The 26,885-nt window shown below is 38.9% G+C and overlaps 1 protein-coding gene across 11 annotated transcripts in view; it reads right to left on the bottom strand.

Annotated features, from left to right (window-relative positions):
* Positions 1-1,654: 1,654 nt before the first annotated feature.
* ADK (adenosine kinase) overlaps positions 1,655-26,885 on the bottom strand; it is a 564,491-nt gene continuing 539,260 nt past the window's right edge. For all 11 annotated transcript variants that reach the window (XM_024253829.3, XM_024253826.3, XM_054522434.2 and 8 more), the window contains one exon: positions 1,655-2,626. In XM_024253829.3, coding sequence (XP_024109597.1) covers positions 2,502-2,626 — 125 coding nt within the window. In that variant the 3' untranslated portion in view covers positions 1,655-2,501. The remainder of the gene's footprint in view (positions 2,627-26,885) is intronic.

Genomic DNA, 26,885 nt, shown 5'->3' on the forward strand with positions numbered 1-26,885 from the left:
GTGTATGTTTACTTTTTTATGAAAAACTTAAGGGCCTTTTCCCAAAGTGGTTGTTCAGTTTACATCAGCAATGTTCAGTGGTTGTTCAGTCCATCGGCACTGTTGCTCCATGTCCTCTCCAACATTTGGTGTTGTCATTTTAATTTTAGGCATTCTAGTGTAGTAGTATTCTCAATGAGGTCTTAAAACTCATTTCTCCCATGATAACAATGTTGAATACTTTATCATGTACTTATTAGTTATTCATATATCTTCTTTTGTAAAGTATCTGTATTTTTGAGTTGTAAGAGTATTAAGATACATTCTGCACATAAGTTCAGATATATGTGTTGTGATTATTGTATCCTGGCCTATGGGGTATCTTAATGGTATCTTTTGATGATCATAAAGTTCTAATTTTTTGAAATCTAATTTATCAATATTTTTGTTATATGGTTAGTGCTCTCATGCTCTCATGGTTCTTTCCAAGAACTTTTGCTTACCCCAACTTGTTAAAATATTCTCCTGTTTTCTTCTTTAAGTCTAATAGTTTTAGCTGTTATGTTGTGACCATGTTTTATCTCTAATTTTTTGTATGGTATGAGGTCAGGGTCAAAGATTCACTTTTTTCCTCATGAATATCAAGTTTTTATAGCATCATCTATTGAAAAGATTTTCCTTTCCCCATTGGATCACTTTGGCACCACTGTAAAATATCAAATTACTTTATATTTAAATTAATTGCACTACAGATAGTCCTCAACTTTCTATAGTTCAACATACAAGTTTTTGACTTTATATATTTATTTATTTGAGACAAGGTCTTGCTCTGTTGCCCAGGCTGGAGTACAGTGGTGTGATCATGGCTCACTGTAGCCTCAGACTCCTGGGCTCAAGCGATCCTCCCAACTCAGCCTCCCAAGTAGCTGAGCCTACAGGTGCAAACCACCACAGGTAAATTTTTTTTTTTTGAGATGGAGTCTCACTCTGTTGCCCATGCTGGAGTGCAGTGGTGTGATCGTGGCTCACTGCAACCTCCGCCTCCTGGGTTCAAGCAATTCTCCTGTGTCATCCTCCCAAGTAGCTGGAATTATAGGCATCCACCACCATGCCTGGCTAATTTTTGTATTTTTAATAGAGATGGAGTTTCACCAACATGGTGGCCAGGCTGGTCTTGAACTCTTGACCTCTAGTGATACCTGCCTCATCCCAAAGTGGTGGAATTACAGGTGTAAGCCACCGTGCCCAGCCTGTGGCTGGATAATTTAAAATTTTTTTTGTAGAGGTGGGGCCTCACTTTGTTACCCAGGCTGGTCTTGAACTCCTGGGCTCAAGTGATCCTCCCATCTTGGCCTCCCAAAGTGTTGGGATTACAAGCATGAGCCACAGCGCCTAGCCAAATCCTTTCCTATGATTTGAATTCAGTTTTACAAACATTATCTTTTTTTCTTCAAAAAGAAAATAATCATAATGATAATAATAGCAGCTACTTATTAAGCATTTACAAGGCATTATAACAAATATCTTATACTTGGTAATCTCTCTCAAATCATCTCAATGACCTTCTAATGTAAGGGTTATTATCCCATTTTACAAAAAGGAAACTGAGGTTTGAAGATTTACCTAAGGTCATACAAAGGTAACTAAGTCTGAATCCAGAAGTCCAATTATACCATTTTGTCATCCTTAAAAAAATGATTTATTGGTCTCTGATACTAAGTTATTCTTCAGTGTATTATGTTGCTGTTCTTCATAATTCCATTAACAAATTGGGTATCATTTCAGGGCCCAGTATTAAATAATGATCTTTCTTCCTCAGTTTGCTGTACACAGGAAAAAGACAGAAAAAAATTCCTATATGACAAGTTTTTGTTTGTATCCAATTACAGAGTTCCATAAGACTATGATTTGAATATTGTGATGCAACTTAAATTTGGCACATTATTTAATTATCCAAAGTTTATTACATGTTTGAGTGCACATTAAAGACATTATTTGGCGTAATTGACAAGATAAAATTTCTGTACCTTATTTGACTATCAGGTATATATGTGGTATATTTTATGTATGTGTGTGTATAGACACACATATACTCCTAAATTAAATATATTTGTATAAAAAGCTAAAGATTACTATGTTAAGATTAATTCATTAAAAAACCTATTATATTAAATTGCATCTGCATTCAAAGCAGAAATGTAAAAAAACAAATCAGTGTACTAAATACACATGAATTTACAAAGTAATTGAAAATGAAATAAAAATTTCTATTGAAATGTTATATTCTTGTTTAATTGGCATTTAAGTGGCACTATCAAACTATGGAAATAAACATCATTTTTTAGATTGTTGAGATAATAAAGATTCTACAAGCATTACCGTACCCTTGTACCCTCTAAATTAAGATTCAGCATTATTATAGTAGGAAAAAATGGCAGATAATTTTCTTATTAATATGGGAATTCTCAGGAAGCAATCAGGGCAGTGTCTGCACTCCTGGGCTTGTATTTTCAGCTCTTCCATCAGTGGAAGTCTGGTTTCTCAGGAAAGGTGCAGCCAGTCCGTCTAATTATGATGCTTGCTGCATAGTGGCCAGCACGGATACATTCAGTCAGAGGCTTGTCAGAGACCAGTTGAGACAGAAAACCTAGAACACAGGCAAAAAAAAACATGAGTATTGTATAACAGCAGCAGAAATGTCATATTGGGTCAGACCAATATATGATCTAAGCACCTGTCTCATTCTTCAGCCTTGACAGTAAGAGAAAGTCTTGAGCATTACCGTTAGGGAGGTCTTTTTTTTTTTTTTTTTTTTTTTCCCCCTGAGATGGAGTCTTGCTCTGTCGCCCAGGCTGGAGTACAGTGGCATCATCTTGGCCATTGCAACCTCCGCCTCCCATGTTCAAGCAATTCTCCTGCCTCAGCCTCCTGAGTAGCTGGGACTACAGGCATGCACCACCATGCCCAGCTAATTCTTGTAGTTTTAGTGGAGATGGGGTTTCACCATGCTGCCCAGGCTGGTCTTAAACTCCTGACCTCGTTATCTGCCCGCCTTGGCCTGGGATTACAGGCGTTGAGCTACTGTGCCCGGCTGGGAGATATTTTCCCAAACATCATGAGCTTCCCCTAAAATTTATTCTAAAGAGCTCAAGTTGAGACACAACAACTTGCCATCAAGTCAATTTGTTCTTTTTTTTTTTTTTTTTTTTGAGGTGGAGTTTCACTCTTGTTGCCCAAGCTGGAGTGCAATGGCATGATCTCGGCCCACTGCAATCTCTGCCTCCCAGGTTCAAGCGATTCTTCTGCCTCAGGCTCCCAAGTAGCTGGGACAGGTGCCTTCCATCAGGCCCAGCTAATTTTTGTATTTTTAGTAGAGATGGGGTTTCACCATGATGGCCAGGCTGGTCTCAAACTCCTGACCTCAGGTGATCCGCCTGCCTTGACCTCCCAAAGTGCTGGGATTACAGGCGTGAGCCACCGCACCCGGCCAGGGAAGCATGTGTTGATAGGGTCTCAAAATCAACATGGTGAAACACCGTCTCTACTAAAAATACAAAAATAAATTATCTATATTGGTAATGTGTATATATAATTATACATACAAGCAATGAACAATTAGAAGTTACTAAGAATAAGCCAGGCATTGTGGGTCACGCCTATAATCCCAGCACTTTGAGAGGCCAAGATGGGTGAACTGCTTGAGCTTAGGAGTTTGAGACCAGCATGGGCAACATGGTGAAATCCTGTCTCTATAAAAAATACAAAAATTAGCCATGCATGTTGGTGCATGCCTGTAGACCTAGCTACTCAGGAGGCTGAGGTGTGAGGATTGCTTAAGCCTGGAAGGTTGAGGCTGTGGTTAGCTATGATCACATCACTTCACCCCAACCTGGGCAACAGAGTAGGACCCTGTCTCAAAAACAAAAATTGATTAAAAAGTTAATATTAAGAATATTTATCCATATTTATTCTAAGGTACTTCATATACTTCAAATATTTGAAGTACCTTAGAATAAATCTGACAGAAGTTGTGTAGGGCCTGCACATTGAAAGTGACAAAACAATTGAGAAATATAAAAGAAGCCCAAATAAATAGAGAGACATAAAGTGTTCAAAGGTCAGAAGATTCAATATTATCAGTTCTGCAGGAATTTTTCTATTAATTCATTGGCATACCAATAAAAATTCCAGCAGATTTTTCTTATAGAAACTGACAAGCTGCTTCTAAAATTTATATGGAAATTCAAAGGACCTAGGTTAGCAAAAACTCAACTTTGAAAAAGAAGAACAAAGCCAGAGGATTTACACTACCTGATTTCAAAATTTATTATAGAATGATAATAACCAAGACACTATGGTATTAGCATATAGACAAATAGATCAATGGAACTGAACAGAGTCCAGAAATAAACCTACTTCTGTATAGCCAACTGATTTTTGACACAGGTGCCCAAACAATCCCATCGAGAAAGGACACTTCCACAAATTGTATTAGAACAATGGATACCATGTGTGAAAAAAAAGCATGTCAACCTTTACCTTACACTATCTACAAAAATTCACTTGAAATGAATCACAGACATAAATGTAAGGAATAAAATCCTAAAACTCTTGAGGAGAAAACATAGGAGAAAATCTTAGTGATCTTGGGTTTGCTAAAGATCACTTAGTAAGATGTAAAAAGTACAAACTTTTCTTTTTTAAAAATTTATTTATTTATTTTTGAGACAGTGTCTCACTATCACCCAGGCTGGAGTGCAGTGGCACACTCATGGCTCACTGCAGCCTCGACCTTCTGGGCTGAAGCTCTTCTCCCACCTCAGCTTTCCTAGTAGCTGGGACTACAGGCATGTGCCACCATGCCTGGCTAATTCTTGCATTTTTTTGTAGAGATGCTCAGGCTGGTCTTGAACTTCTGGGCTCAAGTAATCTGCCCACCTTGGCCTCCCAAAGCACTGGGATTACATGTGTAAGCTACCACACTTGGCTAAGAATACAACTTTTATAGAAGAAAAAATAATCTGAACTTTGTCACAATTAAATACTTGGTACCTCAATAACAAGAAACAACTCAATACAAAGTAGGCAAAAGTATTTAACATTTTAGCAAAGAAGATAGATGCCAAATAAGCAAATGAAAAAATGTTCAATGTCATTATTCATTAAAGAAATGCAAATTAAAATCACAATTAGATACCACTGCACACTCACAGAATGGCTAAAACTGAAAAGACTGACTATAACAAGTGTTGGCAAGGGTGTGATCAACCGGAACTCTCATACACTAATTGTGGGAATGTAAAATGGTAAGACCACTTTCCAAAACCATCTGTCAGTCTTAAAAAGCTAAATATGCGCATATCATATGACGTATTCTATTTCTAGGTATTTACCCAAGGTAGGTGAAAGCACATATCCACACAAAGACTTGTAAATGAATGTTCACAGCAGCTTTATTTGTAATAGCCCCAAACTGGAAACAATCCAAAAGGGGATGAGAAGGAGCAGGAAGGCATGATTAGAAAAGGCCATGGGAGCAGTGGATATGTCCATAGTGATGGTTTCATGGGTGTACACATATGTCCAAAGTTATACAATTGTACACTTTAGATTTGTACAATTTATTGTATATCTATTATGCCACAATAAAACTGTGAAAAAAGAAAAAAAGGATAATTGCAAATAAGACAGGTCAAGAGCAGAAGAATCTGGGCTACCTCCCCCCTAGGGGAACCCTGAACTGCTGCAGTAACACTCAAATACTCAGAAGAGCAGATAATAACGAGAAACTGTGCTGCAGCTAGGCTTCTAGGCCTTCCCTGAGGCCCTGGGCAGCCTGAGGGGGATGAAGGTTAATTGAGAAGCTGTGGTATAATGACCTGTAGAGAACATTATAAGTGATTTATGTCCTCCTTCTTCTACCATTCTGACTACACAGACTTTTCCCAGTCAGATTTGGGGAATGCTCTGTATTAGATGAAACAAATAAGTATTCCCAACCAAAGAATAAAATTAAAATGGTTAATAGAATGATGTATTTTAAAGACATTTGCTGAGACTGTAAAATCACTCTCTCAAGAGGTTTAGTAAGAGTATTTTATCACTGAGTTTTCAGGTAACAGTCAAAAGTCAATATTAACTTTTCTGCCAAACTGTGAGGCAAAAATGCTCAGTCCACACAGTGAATGGAGCAGATGCCAAATTCAGAGTCAGATCAGCTTACAATGCAAACATGTCTATTAGACGCCTTATAAGCAACATCTGTTTTCTTCATTCCGCCTGGTATGATCATTGTGAGAAAAAGAAAAAGCTTATGTTTATGAAATATTTTTGTGAAGCAAAACCACCAGCATCCTTTTTCTAAGAGAACTAGATGATGAATGAAGTAAGTATTCTGAAGAGTCTTTTGCTTTGACAAGTGGAGAACCCGGATGCTGAAAAAAGCTAAGACCTTTGCCCAAGGTGAATAGAATATTTTAAAAATAATCTATTTTTAAAAACCAACTAAAATGAAATACAGATACTACATAATCAGCTATAAGTGGAATCTTCAAAAAGTAGCTGATGTGAATCTTGAAAGCTGTATAAAATTGTTTAAATAAACAAAGGGAGCTTATATTTAAATAATTGTAGGGAATCCTTTTATAATGGAAGTAAACATCCCCAAGATACTTTTTTATTTTGAAAAATATACATAACATAAAATTTACTATTTTAACAAATTTTAAATGCACAATTCAGTGACATTAAGTACATTCACAATGTGCAACTACTACCTCTATGCATTTTTAGAACTTATTCATCACCCCAAAAGAAACTCTGTACCCATTAAACAATAACTCCCCACTCCTCTTTACTTCCAGCCCCTGGTAACTGCTACTCTACTTTTTGTCTCTATAAATTTGCCTATTCTAGGTACCTCCTGTAAGTGAGATCATACAATATTTGTCTTTTTGTGTCTAGCTTATTTCACTTAGCATAATGTTTCCCAATATAATTTTAGTTTGGACTTTTAATTATTAGCCTGCTTAAAATGTATTTTATTTGAAAAGGATTCCAAATTCAGAAAAAAAGTTGCAGGAATAAAAATAGTACAAAAAGCATCTGCATATCATTTACCCAGGTGCACAATATTGTTAACATTTTGCACCATTTGCATGTACTCTTTCTCTGCATACAATTTTATTTCCCTGAACTATTTGAGAGGAAGTTACATTTATCATGTCTTTTTACTTCTGAAAACTTCAGTGTATCTTTTCTGAGAATAAGGATATTCTCTTACATAGCTACAGTGTGGACATCAACATCAACTTCAGTAACACTGTTATATAATCTACTGTCCATATTTCAATTTAGTCAATTACCCAATAATGTCCTTTATAGAAATTTTCTCCTCTGGAACAGAATCTAGTTCAGGATTTAACTGTGGTATCTTTATAGTTTTTAAAAATGTGGAACATTTCCTTAGATTTTGACTTTTGAGATATGGACATTTTTGAAGAATATAGTCATCCCTTACCTCATTTTTAATTAATTTGTTTATTTATTTGAGACAGGGTCTTACTCTGATTGCCCAGGCTGGAGTGCAGTGGCATAATTTTTTTTGGCTCACTGCAGCCTCAACTCCCTAGGCTCAGGTGATTCTCCTACCTCTGCCTCCCGGGTAGCTGGGACCACAGGTGCACACCACAACGCCTGGCTAATTTTTTTGTACTTTTAGTAGGTGGGGTTTTGTCATGTTGCCCAGGCTGGTCTCAAACTCCTGGACTCAAGCAATCCACCCGCCTCGGCCTCCTAAAATTAGACTGATTCTAATTTTGGATTTGTCTAATATTTTCTCATGATTAAATTCAGACTATGCATTCCCAGGCAGACTACTACACACATTATGATGGATCCTTCTCAAAGTGTCACATTTAGAGGCACATCATGTCCATCTGCTGTGCACTGGTGATAGGAATTCTGATCACCTGATCAAGGTGTTGTCCTACTTCTCCATTGTATAGTACCTATTTTTTCCCTTGCATCTAACAAGCAGCTTGTGAATAGACAATTTAAGATCACATAGGCCAGGCACGGTGGCTCACATGTGTGATCCCAACACTTTGGGAGGCCAAGGCAGGCAGATCATGAGGTCAGGAGTTTGAGACCAGCCTGGCCAACATGGTGAAACCTCGTCTCTACTAAAAATACAAAAATTTGCCAGGTGTTATGGCACTTGCCTGTAATCCCAGCTACTTGGGAGGCTGAGGCAGAATTGCTTGAACTCAGGAGGCAGAGGTCACAGTGAGCCAAGATTATGTCACTGCACTCCAGCCTGGGCAACAACAGTAAAACTCCATCTCAAAAAAAAAAGAAAAAAGAAAGAAAGAGACCAGAGAGAGAGAGGAAGGAAGGAAGGAAGGAAGGAAGGAAGGAAGGAAAGAAGGAAGGAAGGAAGACAGACAGACTGAGCAAATCCTCAAATCAAATTAGGCTGGGCATGGTGGCTCATGCCTGTAATCCCAGCACTTTGGGAGGCTGAGGGGGACAGATCACAAGGTCAGGAGTTCGAGACCAGCCTGGTCAATATGGTGAAACACTGTCTCTACTAAAAATACAAAAATTAGCCGGGCATGGTGGCAGGTGCCTGTAGTCCCAGGTACTTGGGAAACTGAGGCAGGAGAATCGCTTGAATCCGGGAGGCAGAGGTTGCAGTGAGCCGAGATCGCGCCACTGCACTCCAGCCGAGGTGACAGAGACTCCACCTCAAAAAAAAAAAAAAATCACATAAATATTCTGTTCTTTATCAAAAGTCCCAACCCCCTCCCAGATTGAGTATCCACTCATAATTTTTAACTGAAACAACTCATACTGTGATGATTTTCCAACTCCAGCTGTGAAATAATTTTCACATTTACCAGTCAGCCCTCACCATTCTACCATAAACAAGAGCTTATCTCTTCTCCCATTTATTATTTTAAAATCTATTTATTATCAATAAAAATGCACAATTATTTTTATTTTATTTGTGTGGTGCAGTCTTGCTCTGTCACCGAGGCTGGAGTGCAGTGGTACAATCTTGGCTCACTGCAACCTCCACCTCCCCGGTTCAAGTGACTCTCCTGCCTCAGTCTCCCAAGTAGCAGCTGGGACTACATGAGCCACCATGCCCGGCTAATTTTTGTATTTTGAGTAGAGATGGGGTTTCACCATGTTGGACAGGCTGGTCTCAAACTCCCGACCTAAGGTGATCCGCCCACCTCAGCCTCCCAAAGTGCTGGGATTACAGGTGTGAGACACCACGCTTGGCCCACAATTCTTTTTAAATCAATGGTTTATAATCCCTTGCAGCCCTTAATTAATTTGGTCCTTAAAATATTACAGTTTTTGCCAGTGGGAGCCGTTCAGGCTGGTGGCTCCTGTGTCCTTGGATATGCCATCACATTATTTTTGATCTCTTCTTTATGTTCTGGCATAATGTTCTGGGCTCTACTATGACCTGGAGTCAGCCATTTATCTGAGGATAACTGGTTTTTTTTTAGCATAGAATGGTATTAGAGACCAAGATCTGGGTGGCAGGTGTGCTCTTTGCTTCTAGACCCTGTTAATGAACAGAGCTAGGAAGTATGCATGTATACATAGTCATGCACACACACACACTTACATCCATAACTGTATACGTATACATGTGTACAGAGACCTATTTTAGAAATTGAGCTGACACCAGTACTTCCAATTCTAGTCCATCTCCACAGGGTTCTTTCTTGCCTTTCCTCATCCCATTATTTGTATGTTCCTTCTTCTATAGTGAGAACCTAGCTCTCAACAATATCAACAAATTTATTTATTTACTCACTTTTGTAATACATCTAAAGTAGTTTCAAAGTCACTTCATCCCTAACTTTAAAAGAAAAAAAATCCAAATCTACTAAAAAGAGTTTAGGGTTAATTTTCTGTTCTCTGGTGTAGTCAAATACTGTGTTCAGCATGTAACTTAGATTGGTTCTCTTTTTTACCCCCTTTGGGGAGCTCATTTTACTTAAGAAAAGATTGGAAAAAGTTGGGTTCATGTTTTTCAGTTTGCTTTCAGTTTTAGTCCCATTTCTTACATTCTATCCTTATTGATTTAATATTTAAAAAATATGTAGAACATTAACATGTTTCTAAAAGTAAAAATTCTATAAAAGATATGCTCAAAGAAGAGTCACTCTCTTTACCATATCCTCCTCCCCATCCCTTGTAAGCAACCACTTACACTGTTTTCTGGTTTATCTTCCTGTATTCTTTTAGTAAAGGTAAGCAGATGTATGTACATTTTCTTCCTTTTTTTCTTTTCTTTCTTTTTTTTTCTTTTTTAACACAAAAGGAGGTAATACAGTATATATGCTCTCTTTTACTTTGCTTTTTTTCCACTTAAAAGTATCTCTTGGAGGCTGGGTGCCGTGGCTCACGCCTGTAATCCCAGCACTTTGGGAGGCTGAGGCAGGTGGATCACCTGAGGTTGGGAGTTTGAGACCTGCCTGGCCAACATGGTGAAATCCTGTCTCTACTAAAAATACAAAAATTAGCCGGGCATGGTGGCGGGTGCCTGTAATCCCAGCCACGTGGGAGGCTGAGGCAGAAGAATCGCTTGAACCCAGGAGGCAGAGGTTGCAGTGAGCCGAGATCACGTCACTGCACTCCAGCCTGGGCAACAGAGCGAGACTCCTCCTGTAGTCAGAGACCAAAATCTCCTGGTAATCATTCTACATCAATTGGTAGAGATTTTCTTCATTCTTTTTTTACAGCTACATAGTTTCCAATGTTTTGAAAATATAAACAATGCTACAGTGAATAACCTTTTACATATGTATTTTTGTGTTGTTAGGGGTGTATCTTCAGGATAAATTCTAGAAGTAGAACTGCTAGGTTAATGAGTACCTATATGCATATATAGTTTTATTAGTGATTCTCCTTCACAGAGGTTTAAGGATTTTGTATTTCTACTAGTAATGTAAGAGTGCCCGTTTCCCCACAACTTCACCAATATAGTACACTGTCCAGCTTTTGAATTTTTGCCAGTCTGATGGGTTAGAAATATTTCAGTATAATTTTAATCTGGATTTCTCTTATTAAGTGAAGCTGAATATCTTTTTATATATCTTTAAAGAACAAATCTCTCTGTGAATAAATTTTTATCTTTTGCTTATTTTTCTATAGGATGTTTGGTCTTTCACCCTCTATTTTATTATTATTATTATTGTTTTTGAGACAGAGTCTCCTCTGTCACCCAGGCTGGAGTACAGTGGTGTGATCTTGGCTCACTGCAACCTCCGCCTCCAGCGTTCAAGTGATGCTCCTGCTTAAGCCTCCTGAGTAGCTGAGATTACAGGTGTGCACCACCATACCCAGCTAGTTTTTGTATTTTCAGTAGAGACGGGTTTCACCATGTTGGCCAGGCTGGTCTTGAACTCCTGACTGCAGGTGATCTGCCTGCCTCGGCCTCCCAAAGTGCTGGGATTACAGGTGTGAGCCACCATGCCTGGCCTCACTCTCTATTTTTAAAAGTTCCCTGCATTTTAGGCATATTATTCCAATAAAGTGTTTTTCCAAAAAAAAAAAAAAACCAACAATAACAATATGCTATTAATAGATACAAATACTGTACTGTGTCAGCAAGTAAACAAAGTACTTTTTAATATTTCATTCACTGAAACACAGCCTCAGGCCTCAGAGCGTGGTTGGTAAACACTATAGCAGATAAATGTGGCTTGCAGGTATTTAAAAAAAAAGAAGAAGAAAAAGGCTAGGTGGGGTGGCTCATGCCTCACCTCTAATCTGAGCACTTTGGGAGGCTGAGATGGGAGAATCATTTGAGCCCAGGAAACCAGCTTGGGCAACACAGGGAGGCTCGTCTCTACAGAAAAAAAAAAAAAAAAAAAATTAGCTGGGTGTGGTGGCATGCACCTGCAATCCCAGCTACTTGGGAGGCTGAGGTGGAAGGACTGCTTGAGCTGGGAGGTTGAGGCTGCAGTGAGCTGTGATTGAGCCTACTGTACTCTAGTTTGGGCAACAACAACAAAAAAACAAAAACAGGTCAGGCGTGGTGGCTCATGCCTGTAAATCCCAGTACTTAGGGAGGCTGAGGCACCCAGATCATTTGAGCCCAGAAGTTTGAGACCAGCCTGGGCAACATGGCAAAATTCCGTCTCTACAAAAAAATTCGAAAATTTAGCCAGGCATGGTGGTGCATGCCTGTAGTCTCAGCTACTTACTCAGGAGGCTGAGGTGGGAGGATCACCCAAGGCTGGGAGGTTGTGGCTGCAGTGAGCCATATCGCGCCACTGCACTCCAGCATGGGAGAGAGAGTGAGACACTATCTCAAACAAAACAAAACAAAAAGTCTGCTCTTTTTAGAACAAGAATTGGGCTTACCAAGAGTCCAAAAAGCAAAATCTTAAATAACTGACTTCGAATGTGTGTTTAATAAGAAAAAGTCTCTTAGGATCCCTTTTTCCCAGTGCCACTGGCTTGTGGTCCTTATCAGTACATCATCTTGAAAATGAAGAGCACAGCTCTGTATGTATGCTTTTCAACACAGCCAAGAGAGCAGGCATAGGAGGCATTACACCAGAGAACAAGAACCATCAGTGCAGGTTTTTCCAAATCAAGAACTCATATGCCAAGGCAGTTGTTGTTGCCTTTTTACTTTGGTTCCTTCTCTCCATCCTTTTACACACAGGCATATCAACCTGGGCCTCTCAGGCTTTTCCCAGCTTTAGGAGACGTTATAGACTTTAGGTCCTCTAGCTGATGAGGCATAAGGTGAGAATCTCTCATCGACAATAAATTGGGTTCCTAGGGTTATTGTTAGCTGGCTCTGAATCTTGGAACAATCTTTCCAAATAAACATCTGTTCATTAACAACTGGTGCAGCCTATTATCTTCTGGTTGATTTTATTTAGACTTTTACTGATGTTACAAAGTGTGATCAATAAATTGTCAAATTGTATCTAGTATTTGACATGAGACCTGAAACATATGTTAAAGTTGTACAAAAAGAGGAGGTGCTACACTAGTTTCCTCAAATCATACAGAGGTTGCATTGCTGGTGTGCTCAAAAGGCAATGTAATTTCCTAACTTAAGCTGTCTATTCCATGTAGTTACTGTAGAAGAGATATAGCATCTAGAATTTTCTTAGTGTCATTTACAGAGAATCGAGAAATATTGTCAGTGGGTATGGAAGCCTTAATGGAGACACTTAATAAGAGCTGGGGGTATTTTAGAAGGAAATGAATAAAGTCTTTATGAGTCCATTTTTTCTTTTCTATTTATAGTTCCTTAATAGTTTTTCATGGTAGCTGGAACTTAAAACACAGTAGACTCTATTACTGTTCATTCTATATTCAGCAGCTTGTCAACAAGTAAGCAAGCTGCACTTTATAAACTTGGAAGAATAAAGTTTTTTTTTGTTTTTGTTTGTACTCCTGGGCTCAAGCAATCCTCCCACTTCAGCCTCCTGAGTAGCTAGAACTACAGGTGTGTGCCACTATGCCTGACTAACTTTTCTATTTTTTGTAGAAATGGAGTCTCACTATGTGGCCCAGGCTGGTCTGAACTCCTGGGCTCAAGCAATCCTTCTACTTCAGCCTCCCAAAGTGCTGGGATTACAGGTGTGAGCCACTGTGCCCGGCCAGAATACAGTTTTACTAATTCACTTTTTACAAGTATATATTATGCTGAAATTGTTTTCCCAAAGATACAGTACAAATACATGTCAGTGGCTCTATTTTTATCTTCTTAAATAGTTCCCAGAAACCTTTTATATATAGTAGACCACCAAATGCCTATGTAGAGTTTAAACATTTTTAAGTTTTTGGAAATACATATATATATAATTTGTTCTAAAAAAATCTCATTTTACACTAAATTTAAACTATTATACATCTAGGTAGTACATTGTTCACCTGGAAAAAATATACAAATGTTTATGCATTGAAAATAGATTTTAAGCCACATAAATTTAAAGGTCAGAGAATACTGTGAATAGATAGCAATACCTCATATATAGAAAGCCTGAAGCCATAGCAGCTCCATGGCCATCCATATTACACCTATAAGGACCCCTCAGGCCTTCACTAACAGATTATTTATTTTTAAGAAAGCAAGTGAAAATATTGTTTTTCTGATTATGAAGGTCATACCCAATAACTGCAGAAAATGTGGAAAAAGGGAAACAGTAAAATTACGAATAAATAGAAAACATACACAGTCCCATTAAAAATAATAATCAGGGTTAGGCGCGGTGACTCACGCCTGTAATCCCAGTGCTTTGGGAGGCCAAGGCGGGCGGATCACAAGGTCAGGAGATCGAGACCATCATGGCTAACATGGTGAAAACCCGTCTCTACTAAAAATACAAAAAAAAAAATTAGCTGGGCGTGGTGGCGGGCACCTGTAGTCCCAGCTACTCAGGAGGCTGAGGCAGGAGAATGGCATGAACCCGGGAGGTGGAGATTGCAGTGAGCCGAGATCGGGCCACTGAACTCCAGCCTGGGCGACAGAACGAGTTCGTTTCAAAAAAAACAAAAACAAAAATAAATAAATAAAAAGTTAAAATAAAATAATAATAATCAGGCCAGGCGTAATGGCTTGCACCTGTAAGCCCAGCACTTTGAGAGGCCGAGGCTGGTGGATCACTTGAGGTCAGGAGTTCGAGACCAGCCTGGCCAACATGGTGAAATCCCATCTCTACTAAAAATACAAAAATTAGCCAGGTGTGGTGGTGTGTGCCTGTAATCCTAGCTATTCGGTTAGCTGAGAGATGAGAATTGCTTGAATCCGGGAGGTGGCGGTTGTGTTGAGCTGAGATTGTGCCACTGTATTCCAGCCTGGGTGACAGAGTGAGACTCTGTATCAAAAAATAAAATAAAATAAAAAATCAATACTATTTAACATAGTGGGGAAGCCCTAACAAGAGTAACAAGACTAAAAAAAATTTAAGAATTGTAAAGGGAGGCTGGGTGCAGTAGTTTGTGCCTGTAATTCCAGCACTTTGGGAGGCCAAGGTGGGCAGATTGCTTGAGCCCAAGAGTTCAAGACCAGCCTGGGTAAGAAGGTGAAACCTCGGCTTTACAAAAAATACAGAAATTATCTGGGCGTGGTGGCACATGACTGTAGTCCCAGCTACTTGGGAGGCTGAGGTGGGAGGATTGCTTGAGCCCAGAAGGTCGAGGCTGTAGTGAGCTGTGAACATGCCACTGTACTCATTCTATCCTGGGCAATGGTGCGAGATCTTGACACACACACACACACACACACCACACATACACAGGAATTGTAAAAGAAGAAATAAATTTGTCAGTATTTTCATTGAGAGCAGCTTTGTATATAGAACATACATATATATACACACATATATACACACATACACACATACACACACACACACACACACACACACACACATATATATATATATGAGAGCCAAAGTTTTAAAAATGTAATTTGGTAAAAATACAAAAGCGATGCAAGTTATGCCAGCCTCTAATAAAGAAAACTATAGAAGTTTATGGAAAGATATTACAAAGGACCTAAATGGAGAGATATACTGGGTTATTGGAGAAGAAGATAACATTCAATACAATAACAATTCAATCACAGTCTCAACAATGTTTTCGGGAACCTGAGAAATTGATTCTAAAATTTATATGAAAAAGCAAAGGATCGAGAACAGGCATATATACTTACTGAAGTAAAAATGATAGGAGAGACTAGCCTTACCAGATTAAACACTTCTAAAAATCTATAATAATAAATGCAGTGTTTGTTGGCATAGCTATAAATAAATAGGGAAAAGGTGGAAACTTGAGCTACAACAGAGTTGCCATTGCAAATTCGTGGGGAAAAGATGGCTTCTTAGAAAAGTAGTGTTTTCAATTTGGAAAAATAACATTACCTCACTCTATATTAAAAAAAAAAAAAGAATTCCAGGTGTATAAATGAGTTAAATGTAAATGGAAAAATAGTAAGACTTTTAGAAGAAAATAAAAAATATCATTATGTCCTAGAGGTAGAAAACATTTCTTAAATAAGACACAAAAAAAGCAGAAACCAGAAAGTGAAAGATTAAACTGTGCTAAAATGAAAACTTCTGGCTGGGCACAGCAGCTCATGCCTGTAATCCCAGCACTTCGTGAGGTTGAGGCAGGAGAATTGCTTGAGCTCAGGAGTTTGAGACCAACCCTGGCAACACAGCAAGACCCTGTATCTACAAAAAATAGAAAAATTAGCTGGGCATGGTGGTGTAAACCTTTAGTCCTAGCTACTCAGGAGGCTAAGGTAGCAGGGACTGCTTGAGCCCAGGAGTTTGAGGCTGCAGTGAGCTATGATTGTGCCACTGTACTCTAGCCTGGACTACAGAGGGAGACCCTGTCTCAAAAAACAAACAAACAAAAAACCCAAAAACCCCCAAACCTTCTGTTTTGCATATGATACCTTTAAAGAGAGGAAATTAAACAAATAAGTTTCTTTTTTTTTTTTTTTTGGTAGAGATGGGGCCTCACTAGGTTGCCCATGCTGGTCTCCAACTCCTGGCCTCAAGTGATCCTCCCACCTCAGCCTCCCAAGGTTTTTGGATTACAGGCATGAGCTACCACACTGGCCTGATCCTGACTTTATAATTTCTACTTGTGTTTCCTTCCATTTTTAGTCTTTAGTCAGATCCACGCAGTACATTTAGAAACATGTTTAGTCGAAATGGTAAAAAAAAAAAAAAAAAAAAGTGTTTGAAAAAAGTTAAGTTTCTAGAGTTGGGATGACTTTTTTCTTGTTTGTTTGTCTTATGTTTTAAATATTCTATAATAAGCTATATTATACTTTTAAAATCAGATCTAAGTCAATAAACCTTTTTAAAAAAATAACATGGGAACTTTAAACTATTCAGAAAAATGGTTATTAAGAGCAACCATTCAAGAGTTTCAGCTAAGTGATGTTTTATTTTAATAGTTTCCCACTCATGCCTTTGGAGTGAGTTAGTAATTGTAGCCACTGGATGAGTTTTCCACAAGGTAAATCAGTACAAGTATCAGTATAAGTAGAATGAAATTGGTCACTCTTCTTAGAAGATTCCTCAAGCACATAAAAATCATCACTATTTCCTGTATTTTACTCTTAGGCTTAGGGAAACACAGGCAATTTTAGAGAAGGCAATTTAGAAAGTTTCTGAGGGAACCTTAGCACAACCTTTCTTTCCCAAATGAAACTTCCTCTTACAGAAGCTATATACCAAGTAAATCAGTACGCATCTTTTGAAACGGAAAATCAAGGACTAATACTTCCCTCACAGGGAATGCCGGGGGGATTCCTAACAGAATTAAGAAGGATAATCACACTTAGAGTGGCTATCACGTGATAGCAATGAAAACAAGTATTTTGGTAAAAACTGTGAGGTCACTGGCCACAGGACACAAGTCTAAGCCATAGCACCTTAAGGCAGTGAAATTGATGACACTGGGAAACACAGACCATCATACACACCCAAGATGTCGGTAGAATAAGATGGATGGAAGAAAGGTTTTTCCACTTGGGTTTAAAAAAATTAATAGACTTTATATTTTTGGGCAGTTTTTGGTTTACAAAATAATTAAGCAGAAAATACAGAGTTCCCAAATCTTCCCTCATCCGCTTATTCCCCATTTCTGCCTATGATTAACCTGTTACATTAGTTAGTGGGTATATTTGATACAATCGATGAGCCATTATTGCCATATTATCATTAAATAATGTCTATAGTTTACATTAGGGCTTACTCTTTGTGTTGTATATTCTGTGGGATTTGACAAAGATAATAATATACACCATTAAAGTATCACACAAAACAGTTTTGCTGCTCTAAAAATCCTCAGTGCTCTCTACGTATTCATCCCTCTCTCCTTGCACCACAGCTCCAGTCCATGGTAGCTACTGACTTTTTTACAGTCTCCATAGTTTTGTCTTTTCCAGAATGTGATATACAGTCTTGAGTTGCTTAACAACGGGGATATATTCTGAGAAATGGATCACTAGGTGATTGTGTCATTGTGAAAACATCAGAGTGTACTTACAGAAACCTAGATGGTATAGCCTATTGTTCCCAGGCTACAATCCTGTATAGCCTGTTACTCTACTGAATTGTAGGTAATTGTAACAAAATGTTAAGTACTTATGTATCTATACATATCTAAACATAGAAAAGGTACAGTAAAAATAAGGTATTATGATCTTATGAGACCACTGCCATATATGTGGTCTGTCAATGAACAAAATGTTGTTATGTGGTACATGACTGTAGTTAGAATCACACAGTATGTAGCCTTTCAGACTGCCTTCTTTCATTTAGCAACATGCATTTAAGGTTCCTTCATGTCTTTTCTTGGCTTAATAGCTCATTTCTTTCTTTCTTTTCTTTTTTTTTTTTTTTTTGAGACGGAGTTTTGCTCTTGTTGCCCAGGCTGGAGTGCAATGGCACGATCTCAGCTCACTGCAACCTCCACCTCCTGGGTTTAAGCAATTCTCCTGCCTCAGCCTCCCAAGTAGCTGGGATTATAGGCGCCTGCCACCATGCCCAGCTAATTTTTGTATTTTTAGTAGAGACAGGGTTTCAACATGTTGGCCAGGCTGGTCTTGAACTCCTGGCCTCAAGTGATCTGCCTGCCTTTGTCTCTCAAAGTGCTGCGATCACCATGCCCAGCTGATAGCTCATTACTTTTTTTGGCTGAATCATATTTCATTGTATCAATAACGTTTATCCATTCACCTAGTGAAAGATATCTAGCTACTTCCAAGTTTTGTCAATTATGAATAAAACTGCTATAAACATATGCATGCAGGTTTTTGTGAAGACGTAAGTTTTTAAATCATTTGGGCAATCAAGGAGCCTGACTGCTAGATCATATGGTAATAGTATGTTTAGTTTTGTAAGAGATTGCCAAATTGTCTTCCAAAGTGGTTGTTTACCATTTTGTATTTTTTACCAGCAATGAATGAGAGTTCCCAGTGCTACACATCCTCACCCCATAGGCCACACATATAACCTCAGGATGCTGGAAAATGAGATGAGTGAAATATTTTTCAATTAAAAAAATTCTTAATATTTACTTAAAAGAAAAACCTCCCCAAATAAAAGGAACTGTTTAAAATTACATGCATTATATCCCAAACTCATTGATCTATTGCAGTGCTTTGTCAACTTACTTTGTTGTATGTTTATGGTCTTCAGAAGACACTGTGACAAGCCATGGAGAATTTACCTCAGACTCGTTTGGTATTCTCCATGGCTCTGGCTCAGATCCTTAAGGACTGGGTGCAATGATCTAATTAACCATTTGCATTCCTGATTGCAATAATCCTATGATTTCCCTGCTGCCTCCATCCCTCACCCCACCCTCACTCATTCACTTAAGTTACCAATGTTCTTTATCCATGAGTAATATCAAACTTCACACTATATAGTAGTGACAAGCTAATTACATAGTTATTTAGAGATAATATGGGAGTAGTAACATAAGTTATCATGTAATTACCTTTGTTCTTAGAAGCATTACCATGTAATTAAAGCAAACCTGATATATTTTACAGCAACTAACAGTACTAAACTCAATTCTCCCTGTCTCCCTGCACAAACTGTGTTCTTAGTCATTTCTGGGTCAATCTGGTTTTTCAATTCTTTGTTTATTTTCCGTCTTTCTTAGCTATCTGTCCTTTAGTGATGATTTATATGCTGTCTTAAACTGGCCTGTTAAACTTACCTCCTATACCAATGATTACCAGATATCTGTTGCCACAGTGTACACGAGGCAGTCAACTTAAAGGTGCTACATTCTTTTTAAAGGTTTTATTTTCATTATCTCTAGCTGCTTTAGGAAAGGCAATAAGATACAAATTATAACTTTCACTAATCTGAATCCTCAGTTTACTAGACTCATGCGATGACTGTTTCTATACTACATTTTTATTATAAGAAACAAAAGAAAGTAAAAACCTGGAATCTATCAGAAGTACCTGGATTCATTCCATCAACCAACAGTTATTGAATGTCTAGGTACTGGGCTTTGGGTGCACCAAAGGAGTCAAAGATGGATAAAACACAGTGTTTGTCCTTGAAGGTTTTATAGCTTTAGGAGAGAAAGCCACGTATGCACTTTAAAAATAACATAACACCTCAATTTGGGGACATTTAGAAATGCATCTTGGAGAAGGTGACATGAGCTGGGTGTTGAATGAACAACATTTTGCAGAGATAGATATTATAAGCAGAAAAAAAAGCCATGCTGTTGACAGGACAAAGCTTATTTTGCAATATAGTCAAAGGTCAGCTGAGTTGGGGACACAGCGGGAAAGACAAAATGGGGACATATTGTCAAGGATCTTGTATGATGTGATATGGACTTTTTTTGAGACGGGGTCTCATTTTATCACCCAGGTTGGAGAACAGTGGCGTGATCTCAGCTCACTGCAACCTCTGCCTTCCAGGCTCGAGCAATCCTCCCACCTCAGCCTCCTGAGTAGCTTGGACCACAGGTGTGTGCCACCATGCCTGGCTAATTTTTTGTATTCTTGGTAGAGATGGGGTTTCCCCATGTTGCTCAGGCTGGTCACAAACTCTTGAGTTCAAGCGATTCACCCATCTCAGCTTCCCAAAGTGCTGGGACTACAGGTGTGAGCCACCACACCCGGCCTGATTTGGATTTTATACTATAATAAATAGAGCGCCAACCAAACTCTGATACAGGGGAGGCATATTACATTGCTTTTGGGCAGCTAACCCTGGCAGAAGTGTGGAATATGAACTTACTAGGAAAGAGACTGCTTGCAGAGAGATCAAATGGGAATCTACTGCAAAATTCTTTCCAGAAATGGTTCTCAAAGTGTGTTCCCTGAACCAGCTGCTTCAGTATCACTTAAGCCCCATCACGGACCTACTAAATCAGAAGCCCTGGGAGAGGGTCCTGCAATAGATCTTTTAACAAGTGTTCAGATGCTTCTGATGCACGCTCAAGTTTGAGAACCACTATTCTGGGTGATAGATAGTAAGGGAAGAAGAAAAATAAACAAGTTTGTTGATTTGATGTGGGTGCTGACAAAAGTTAAAGTGCTAAGAACAATTCCGTGGCTTGAGGTAAAGAAGCTGTGGAAAATGAAACAGGTTATGTCCCAGGCTCAGTGCTCTTCACTAGAGATTTTCACTGCCTCCTTTATGGATGAGGTACTTTTTACCCCACTCACACCTATAAATGAAGGAATGGCAGCAAAGATCCTAGGTAGGATAGGGCAAGGTTCTATTATCTGCTGAATTAAACCCTTCCCACTGGACATTTTGGCAAACCAAATCTGTAAGTTTGAGAGTGTGATGTGTGTATTAGGGGACTTGAGAGTGATGTCAGGAATCAACTTGGAGATCTACTGAATAACTTTAATATATTTTATGAAATCTTGACTGGAGTCTCTGACCTGTTACTGCCTATTACAGCAGGAACTGATGTTCAGGATTATGATCTTGAGAATATATTTTTCATATCTGTACTATAACTACTTAGTACAATTGTTATTAAATACCACCTTCTTTCCTAACACATGTATTCTCTCCATAGCATCCTTTATTATTTATTTTATTTTATTATTTATTTATTTATTTATTTATTTTGAGACAGAGTCTTGCTCTGCCGCCCAGGCTGGAGTGCAGTGGCATGATCTCGGCTCACTGCAAGCTCCACCTCCCAGGTTCATGCCATTCTCCTGCCTCAGCCTCCCGAGTAGCTGGGACTACAGGCGCCCGCCACCATGCCCAGCTAATTTTTTGTATTTTTAGTAGAGACGGGGTTTCACCGTGTTAGCCAGGATGGTCTCGATCTCCTGACCTCATGATCCGCCCATCTCGGCCTCCCAAAGTGCTAAGCCACCATGCCCAGCCCAGCATCCTTTATTTTAAGTGACACTAAAGGTAGTAGGATCAGTCTCTCTGTTTCTGGATTAGTCACATACACACTCAGGCTGGAGTGCAGTGGCACGATTATGGCTCATTGTTTCCTTGACCTCCTGGGCTCAACAGATCCTCCTATCTCACCATCCTGAGTAACTGGGACTACGGGTGTTTGCCACCAGGTCTGGCTAATTTTTTAATTTTTGATACAGATGGGGGTCTCACGATATTGGTCTGGTTGGTCTTGAACTCCTGGGCTCAACTTATTGTCTCACCTCAGCCTCTTAAAGTGCTGGGATTACACACGTAAGCCACTGCACCTGGCCTAGCATGGGTTACTCTTAAACCAAGTTGACCTGATCTTAAAGTATGGCCTACTCTATTTCCTGACTCATTCTAACCCCTTCTTATGATATACCTCAATAACCGAATTCCTAGAAATACTGACTAAATGGTCTTTACTTGATGGTAGGGGCAAATCGGTTTGCAGCTGTGCATGTGATTGATATATTCATTTATTTAACTAATATTTACTGAGTACTCTATGCCAGGCACTGTGGGGTCCTGGGGATACGCTGGTGAATAAGACACTTACAGTTCCTGTTCTCCTGAAACTTACATTGTAATGGGGGAGATAGACAAAAACAAGTAAACAAATAAGTAAATAAGACAATTCCAGAATGTTAAGTGCTACTATGAAAAAGAACTGAGTAACAGGAGAGAAAAATAGTCAAGGGACCCATTTTAGATAGAATGATTAGAGAAGAGTTGACTTTTAAAGAGTAGGGGAGGAACATTCTAGGCAAAGTAAACTCCACTGTACAAAGTGTCTAAGGCCTGAAAGAAGACTAACAGTATAGCTACATCATGCAGGCAAAGGTGAAAATGGAATGAAATAAAGATACAAACATAGCAGATCATATAGATTTTTTTAAATCACCACAGGAGCTTGGATTTTTAGGCTAAGTGCAGTGAGAAGCAACGGAAAGGTTGTAAGCAGGGGAATGAAGTAATTCAACTTCTTCCTAAAGTGATTATTTTGGCTACTATACAGAAAATGGAATAAAGTTCCAGAAAGAGTGAAGGCATAAACATCAGTTAGGAAACTACTACAGTAAGTGGAAAACAGGCCTAAGCTAAAGTCATGACAGAGAAATAGAATTGGACAAATGTGAGATATATACTTAAAACGGAATCAAAAGAACGCCCTGACAGTTTGGAGAGAGGGAATGGAAGGACTCATGAAGGGCGTCTAGGTTTCTAGCTTGAGATACAAGCTGTTTGATGTTCCACGTATTGTATGATAGATGGATCACGTTGTAGGGAACATTTTCAGAACTATAAATATGGGAAGAAGGTAGTGGACAAGGCATGCAAACACAATGTTTATAGAGCCCATCCACGTATTACCCTTTTAAGAAAAATCACTTCCAGCACTGCAGAATGTTTTGTGCACGTAAATTCAACCTTTACTATTAAATGGAACAAAGGGTAGGCATCTTGTTCAAGGGCAAACAACTTATGGTTCTCCTAGTGTCCTACTTATGACATTGTATAAAAAGTGAATTGAGCTAATAACCCAGTGTTCTCTTTTAGGAGCCAGAATGTAAAACAAAGACAGGCTGGGAAGCTGACTGTGAGACAGCAAGATGCAGACACGTAATGCAGCTCAGTAGCATTAATTAGTGAAGCACTGGAGTGAAGATCCAGTATCTGTTGCTGAGGTCTCTAGAACTGACTTGAACCTACAATCACCATCTGGCTATACTTTCAGTGAAAATTTGTCATTCTGGCTGTTGTTTGAGACTTCTTTGAGACCCCTCTTATAATATGTAACACTTAATGAATCCTTACTATGTATCAGGTGTTGTGTTTTATAAATATTACTTCATTTGCCTTTCATAATAACCCAAATGAGATAGGTACTCATTATCTTCATTTTTATAGATGAGGAAACTGAGGCTTAGAGATGTTAAGAAGCGACCAGGCACTGTGGCTGACTCCTGTAATCCCAGCACTTTGGGTGGCTGAGGCAGGTGGATCACGAGGGCAGGATATAGAGACCATCCTGGCCAACACGGTGAAACCCTGTCTCTACTAAAATACAAAAAATTAGCTGGGCGTGGTGGCTCACGCCTGTAGTCCCAGCTACTCGGGAGGCTGAGGCAGGGTAATCGCTTGAACCCGGAGGCGGAGGTTGCAGTGAGCAGAGATCGTGCCACTGCACTCCAGCCTGGTAACAGAGCAAGACTCCATCTAAAAAAGAAACACAAAAAACAAAAAACAAACAAACAAAAAAGAGAAGTAACTTGTCCATAGGCTGTCTCATAGTCTGTGCTGCTACAACAGAATACTTGAGACTGGGTAATACATAAAGAACAGAAACTTACTGTCTCACAATTATGGCAGCTTTGAAGTTCAAGATCAAACTGTTGGCATTTGGTGTCTTGTGAGGGTGGAAGGGTAAGCCAGAGTGGAAGAGCAAGCTAGCCAAATGCTGCATGAAGCCTCTTTTATAAGGGCCTTAACCCCATTAATAAGAGAGGAGCCATCAAGGCCTAATCACCTCTTAAAGTCCCCACCTCTTAATACTATCACACTGACCATGCTAGAATTTTAAAGGGGACACATTCAAACCACAACAGTCCCACAACTAGTTAATGTGGTACCAGGACTTAAAACCACATCTTTTGGGGCCAGGCACAGTGGCTCACACCTGTAATCCCAGCGCTTTGGCAGCAGGCGGGCAGATCAGGAGGCAGGAGATTGAGGCCCATCCTGGCTAACACGGTGAAACCTCGTCTCTACTAAAACATACAAAAAATTAGCCGGGTGTGGTGGTGGGCGCCTGTAGTCCCAGCTACTCGGGAGGCTGAGGAAGGAGAATGGCGTGAACCCGGAAGGCGGAGCTTGAAGCAAGCCAGGATTGTGCCACTGCACTCCAGCCTAAGCGACAGAGCGAGACTCCACCTCAAAAAAAACCAAAACAAACAAACAAAAAAACCCACATATTTTGACCCAGTGTCTTAACCACTATGTTATAATATCTTCCTTAGAAAAAAAAAAAATTCCTTAACATGAACTAGGTGAAATGGGTTTATGCTCCTTTTGACTGAAGGAGCCAGAGTAAACAGTGCCTTGAAGCTCAAATATGGCTACCCTACTATATCCTGCCCCTCCCCATCCAACAAGCTCTCTCACATGCTGTCATTCCAAGAAAATTGCATAGAATAAAATAAATTACTGTACTGTGGGCATTTTGAGATGCACATAAAAATGATATAATCATAAATCCATATCCTTTATGTTTTGGTTTTGAATACCTTAATATGGAAGAATGATCTAAATACAATTGTGAAAAGTCAATTTCTTCTACCTTTTGAAAAATCAGAAGAGCAAGCTCTAGAGGTGCCCTCTTATGTAACAGTATTTTACAACCTGCTACTTTGTGGCTTAAAGATTCAATTCAGGGTAGAATTTGGCTTAGAACTATATGCACAGATAAACATGTGACACAGCATTTGAAAGACAAAGAAAACCCAACATCTTTTGCTGTTCTTTCTGACAGAATCTGTTACTCTTAGGCTTTAGAACTGGTCGTCCCAGAGATATCATAATTTTTATTAGTCATTTAGACAGGCCGAGGCAGTAGTGCAAGAAGACATAAAAAGTTTACCATAAAGCACTAAATGAATTATTTAGATATGGGAAGACGTACTTTAAATATAATGGTCAAACATTTTTCATTTTTGCTTGACTGCAGCATCATGAGAGAAGGTCAAACTTATTTTTAATAAATTTCCAGTTTTTTTGTTCATTTTCTAGGTGGGTGATTTTTTTCAACTGTGATTTGTTTTTCTAGACATTTGCAAGAGATCAGGTAGTGTTCAGATGAATGCTTTTCATGAAGCTCAGTAGCTAATGCAGTTTCTATAGAAGGTAAGCAACTCCTTACTCTGATGCTTGCCTTTTGCACCACGTGCATCAACTTTTATTGTTAAGACAATGACTAACTTAAAGTAAGCTAGAATACTTTAGAATCTGCTTTAATCAAGGTATTTAGAAATAAGGGTGGCATTGACAGTTTTATGTGTTTAGATCACGTTGTGTTACAAAAAACATTTAAATGTAATAAAGACGCAAACTGGATTTTTCTACAAAGACATGTTTTATTTTTATTTTTTGAAACACGGCTTTGTTTTGTCACTCAGACTGGAGTGCAGTGGTGTGATCACGGCTCACTGCAGCCTTGACCTCCTGAGCTCAAGCAATCCTCCCGCTTTGGCCTCCTGAGTAGCTGGAACTACAGGTGTGCACCACCATGCCCGGCTAATTTATTAATTTTTTGTAGAGACGGGAGTCTCACTATGTTGCCCAGGCTCATTTTGAACTCCTAGGCTCAAGTGATCTTCCTGCCTTGGCCTCCCAAAGTACTGAGATTACAGGTATGAGCCACTGCGCCTGGCTTAAATTATTTTATAATTGTTTTACTACTTCTTTTAAGTTCATTTTTCAGAAAAAAAAATCATGCATTTATTCTGCTGGTATAAGTACAGATCACTGTATCTTTACATTGGTTTTGGTTCTAATTGTGTCCTAGTGGTAGCCTAATTTAGAGTGAGAAAAAGTCTGAAAAACCCTTAGCCATTAAATTCATATATTTAACAAGTCACAATCTTGATATCTTGATCTACCTGGAAATACCATTAAAAGTGCTTGGCTATTAATACTAGGGAAAGTTTTAATAAAAGCTAATTAAGCTACAAAACTCCCAAGTGGTTAACTGATTTTAGGGGCTAAATTTCTGGTACTTCTAATTATCCTCTGATGGCTTTACTTAGTGTTTCACAACCATGACAGATGACAATGAAAAACTGCAGTGAAATTCATCCACCCTGACACTGCTAAGAACCGGCTTCTCCCTCTCCAAGTAAAATCAATACTCTGTTTGAGTAAACACGTTTACAGCTTTATTAGGATGTCTTG

Source organism: Pongo abelii, chromosome 8 (genome assembly GCF_028885655.2).
Source record: "Pongo abelii isolate AG06213 chromosome 8, NHGRI_mPonAbe1-v2.0_pri, whole genome shotgun sequence".
Classification (NCBI taxonomy): Eukaryota; Metazoa; Chordata; class Mammalia; order Primates; family Hominidae; genus Pongo; species Pongo abelii.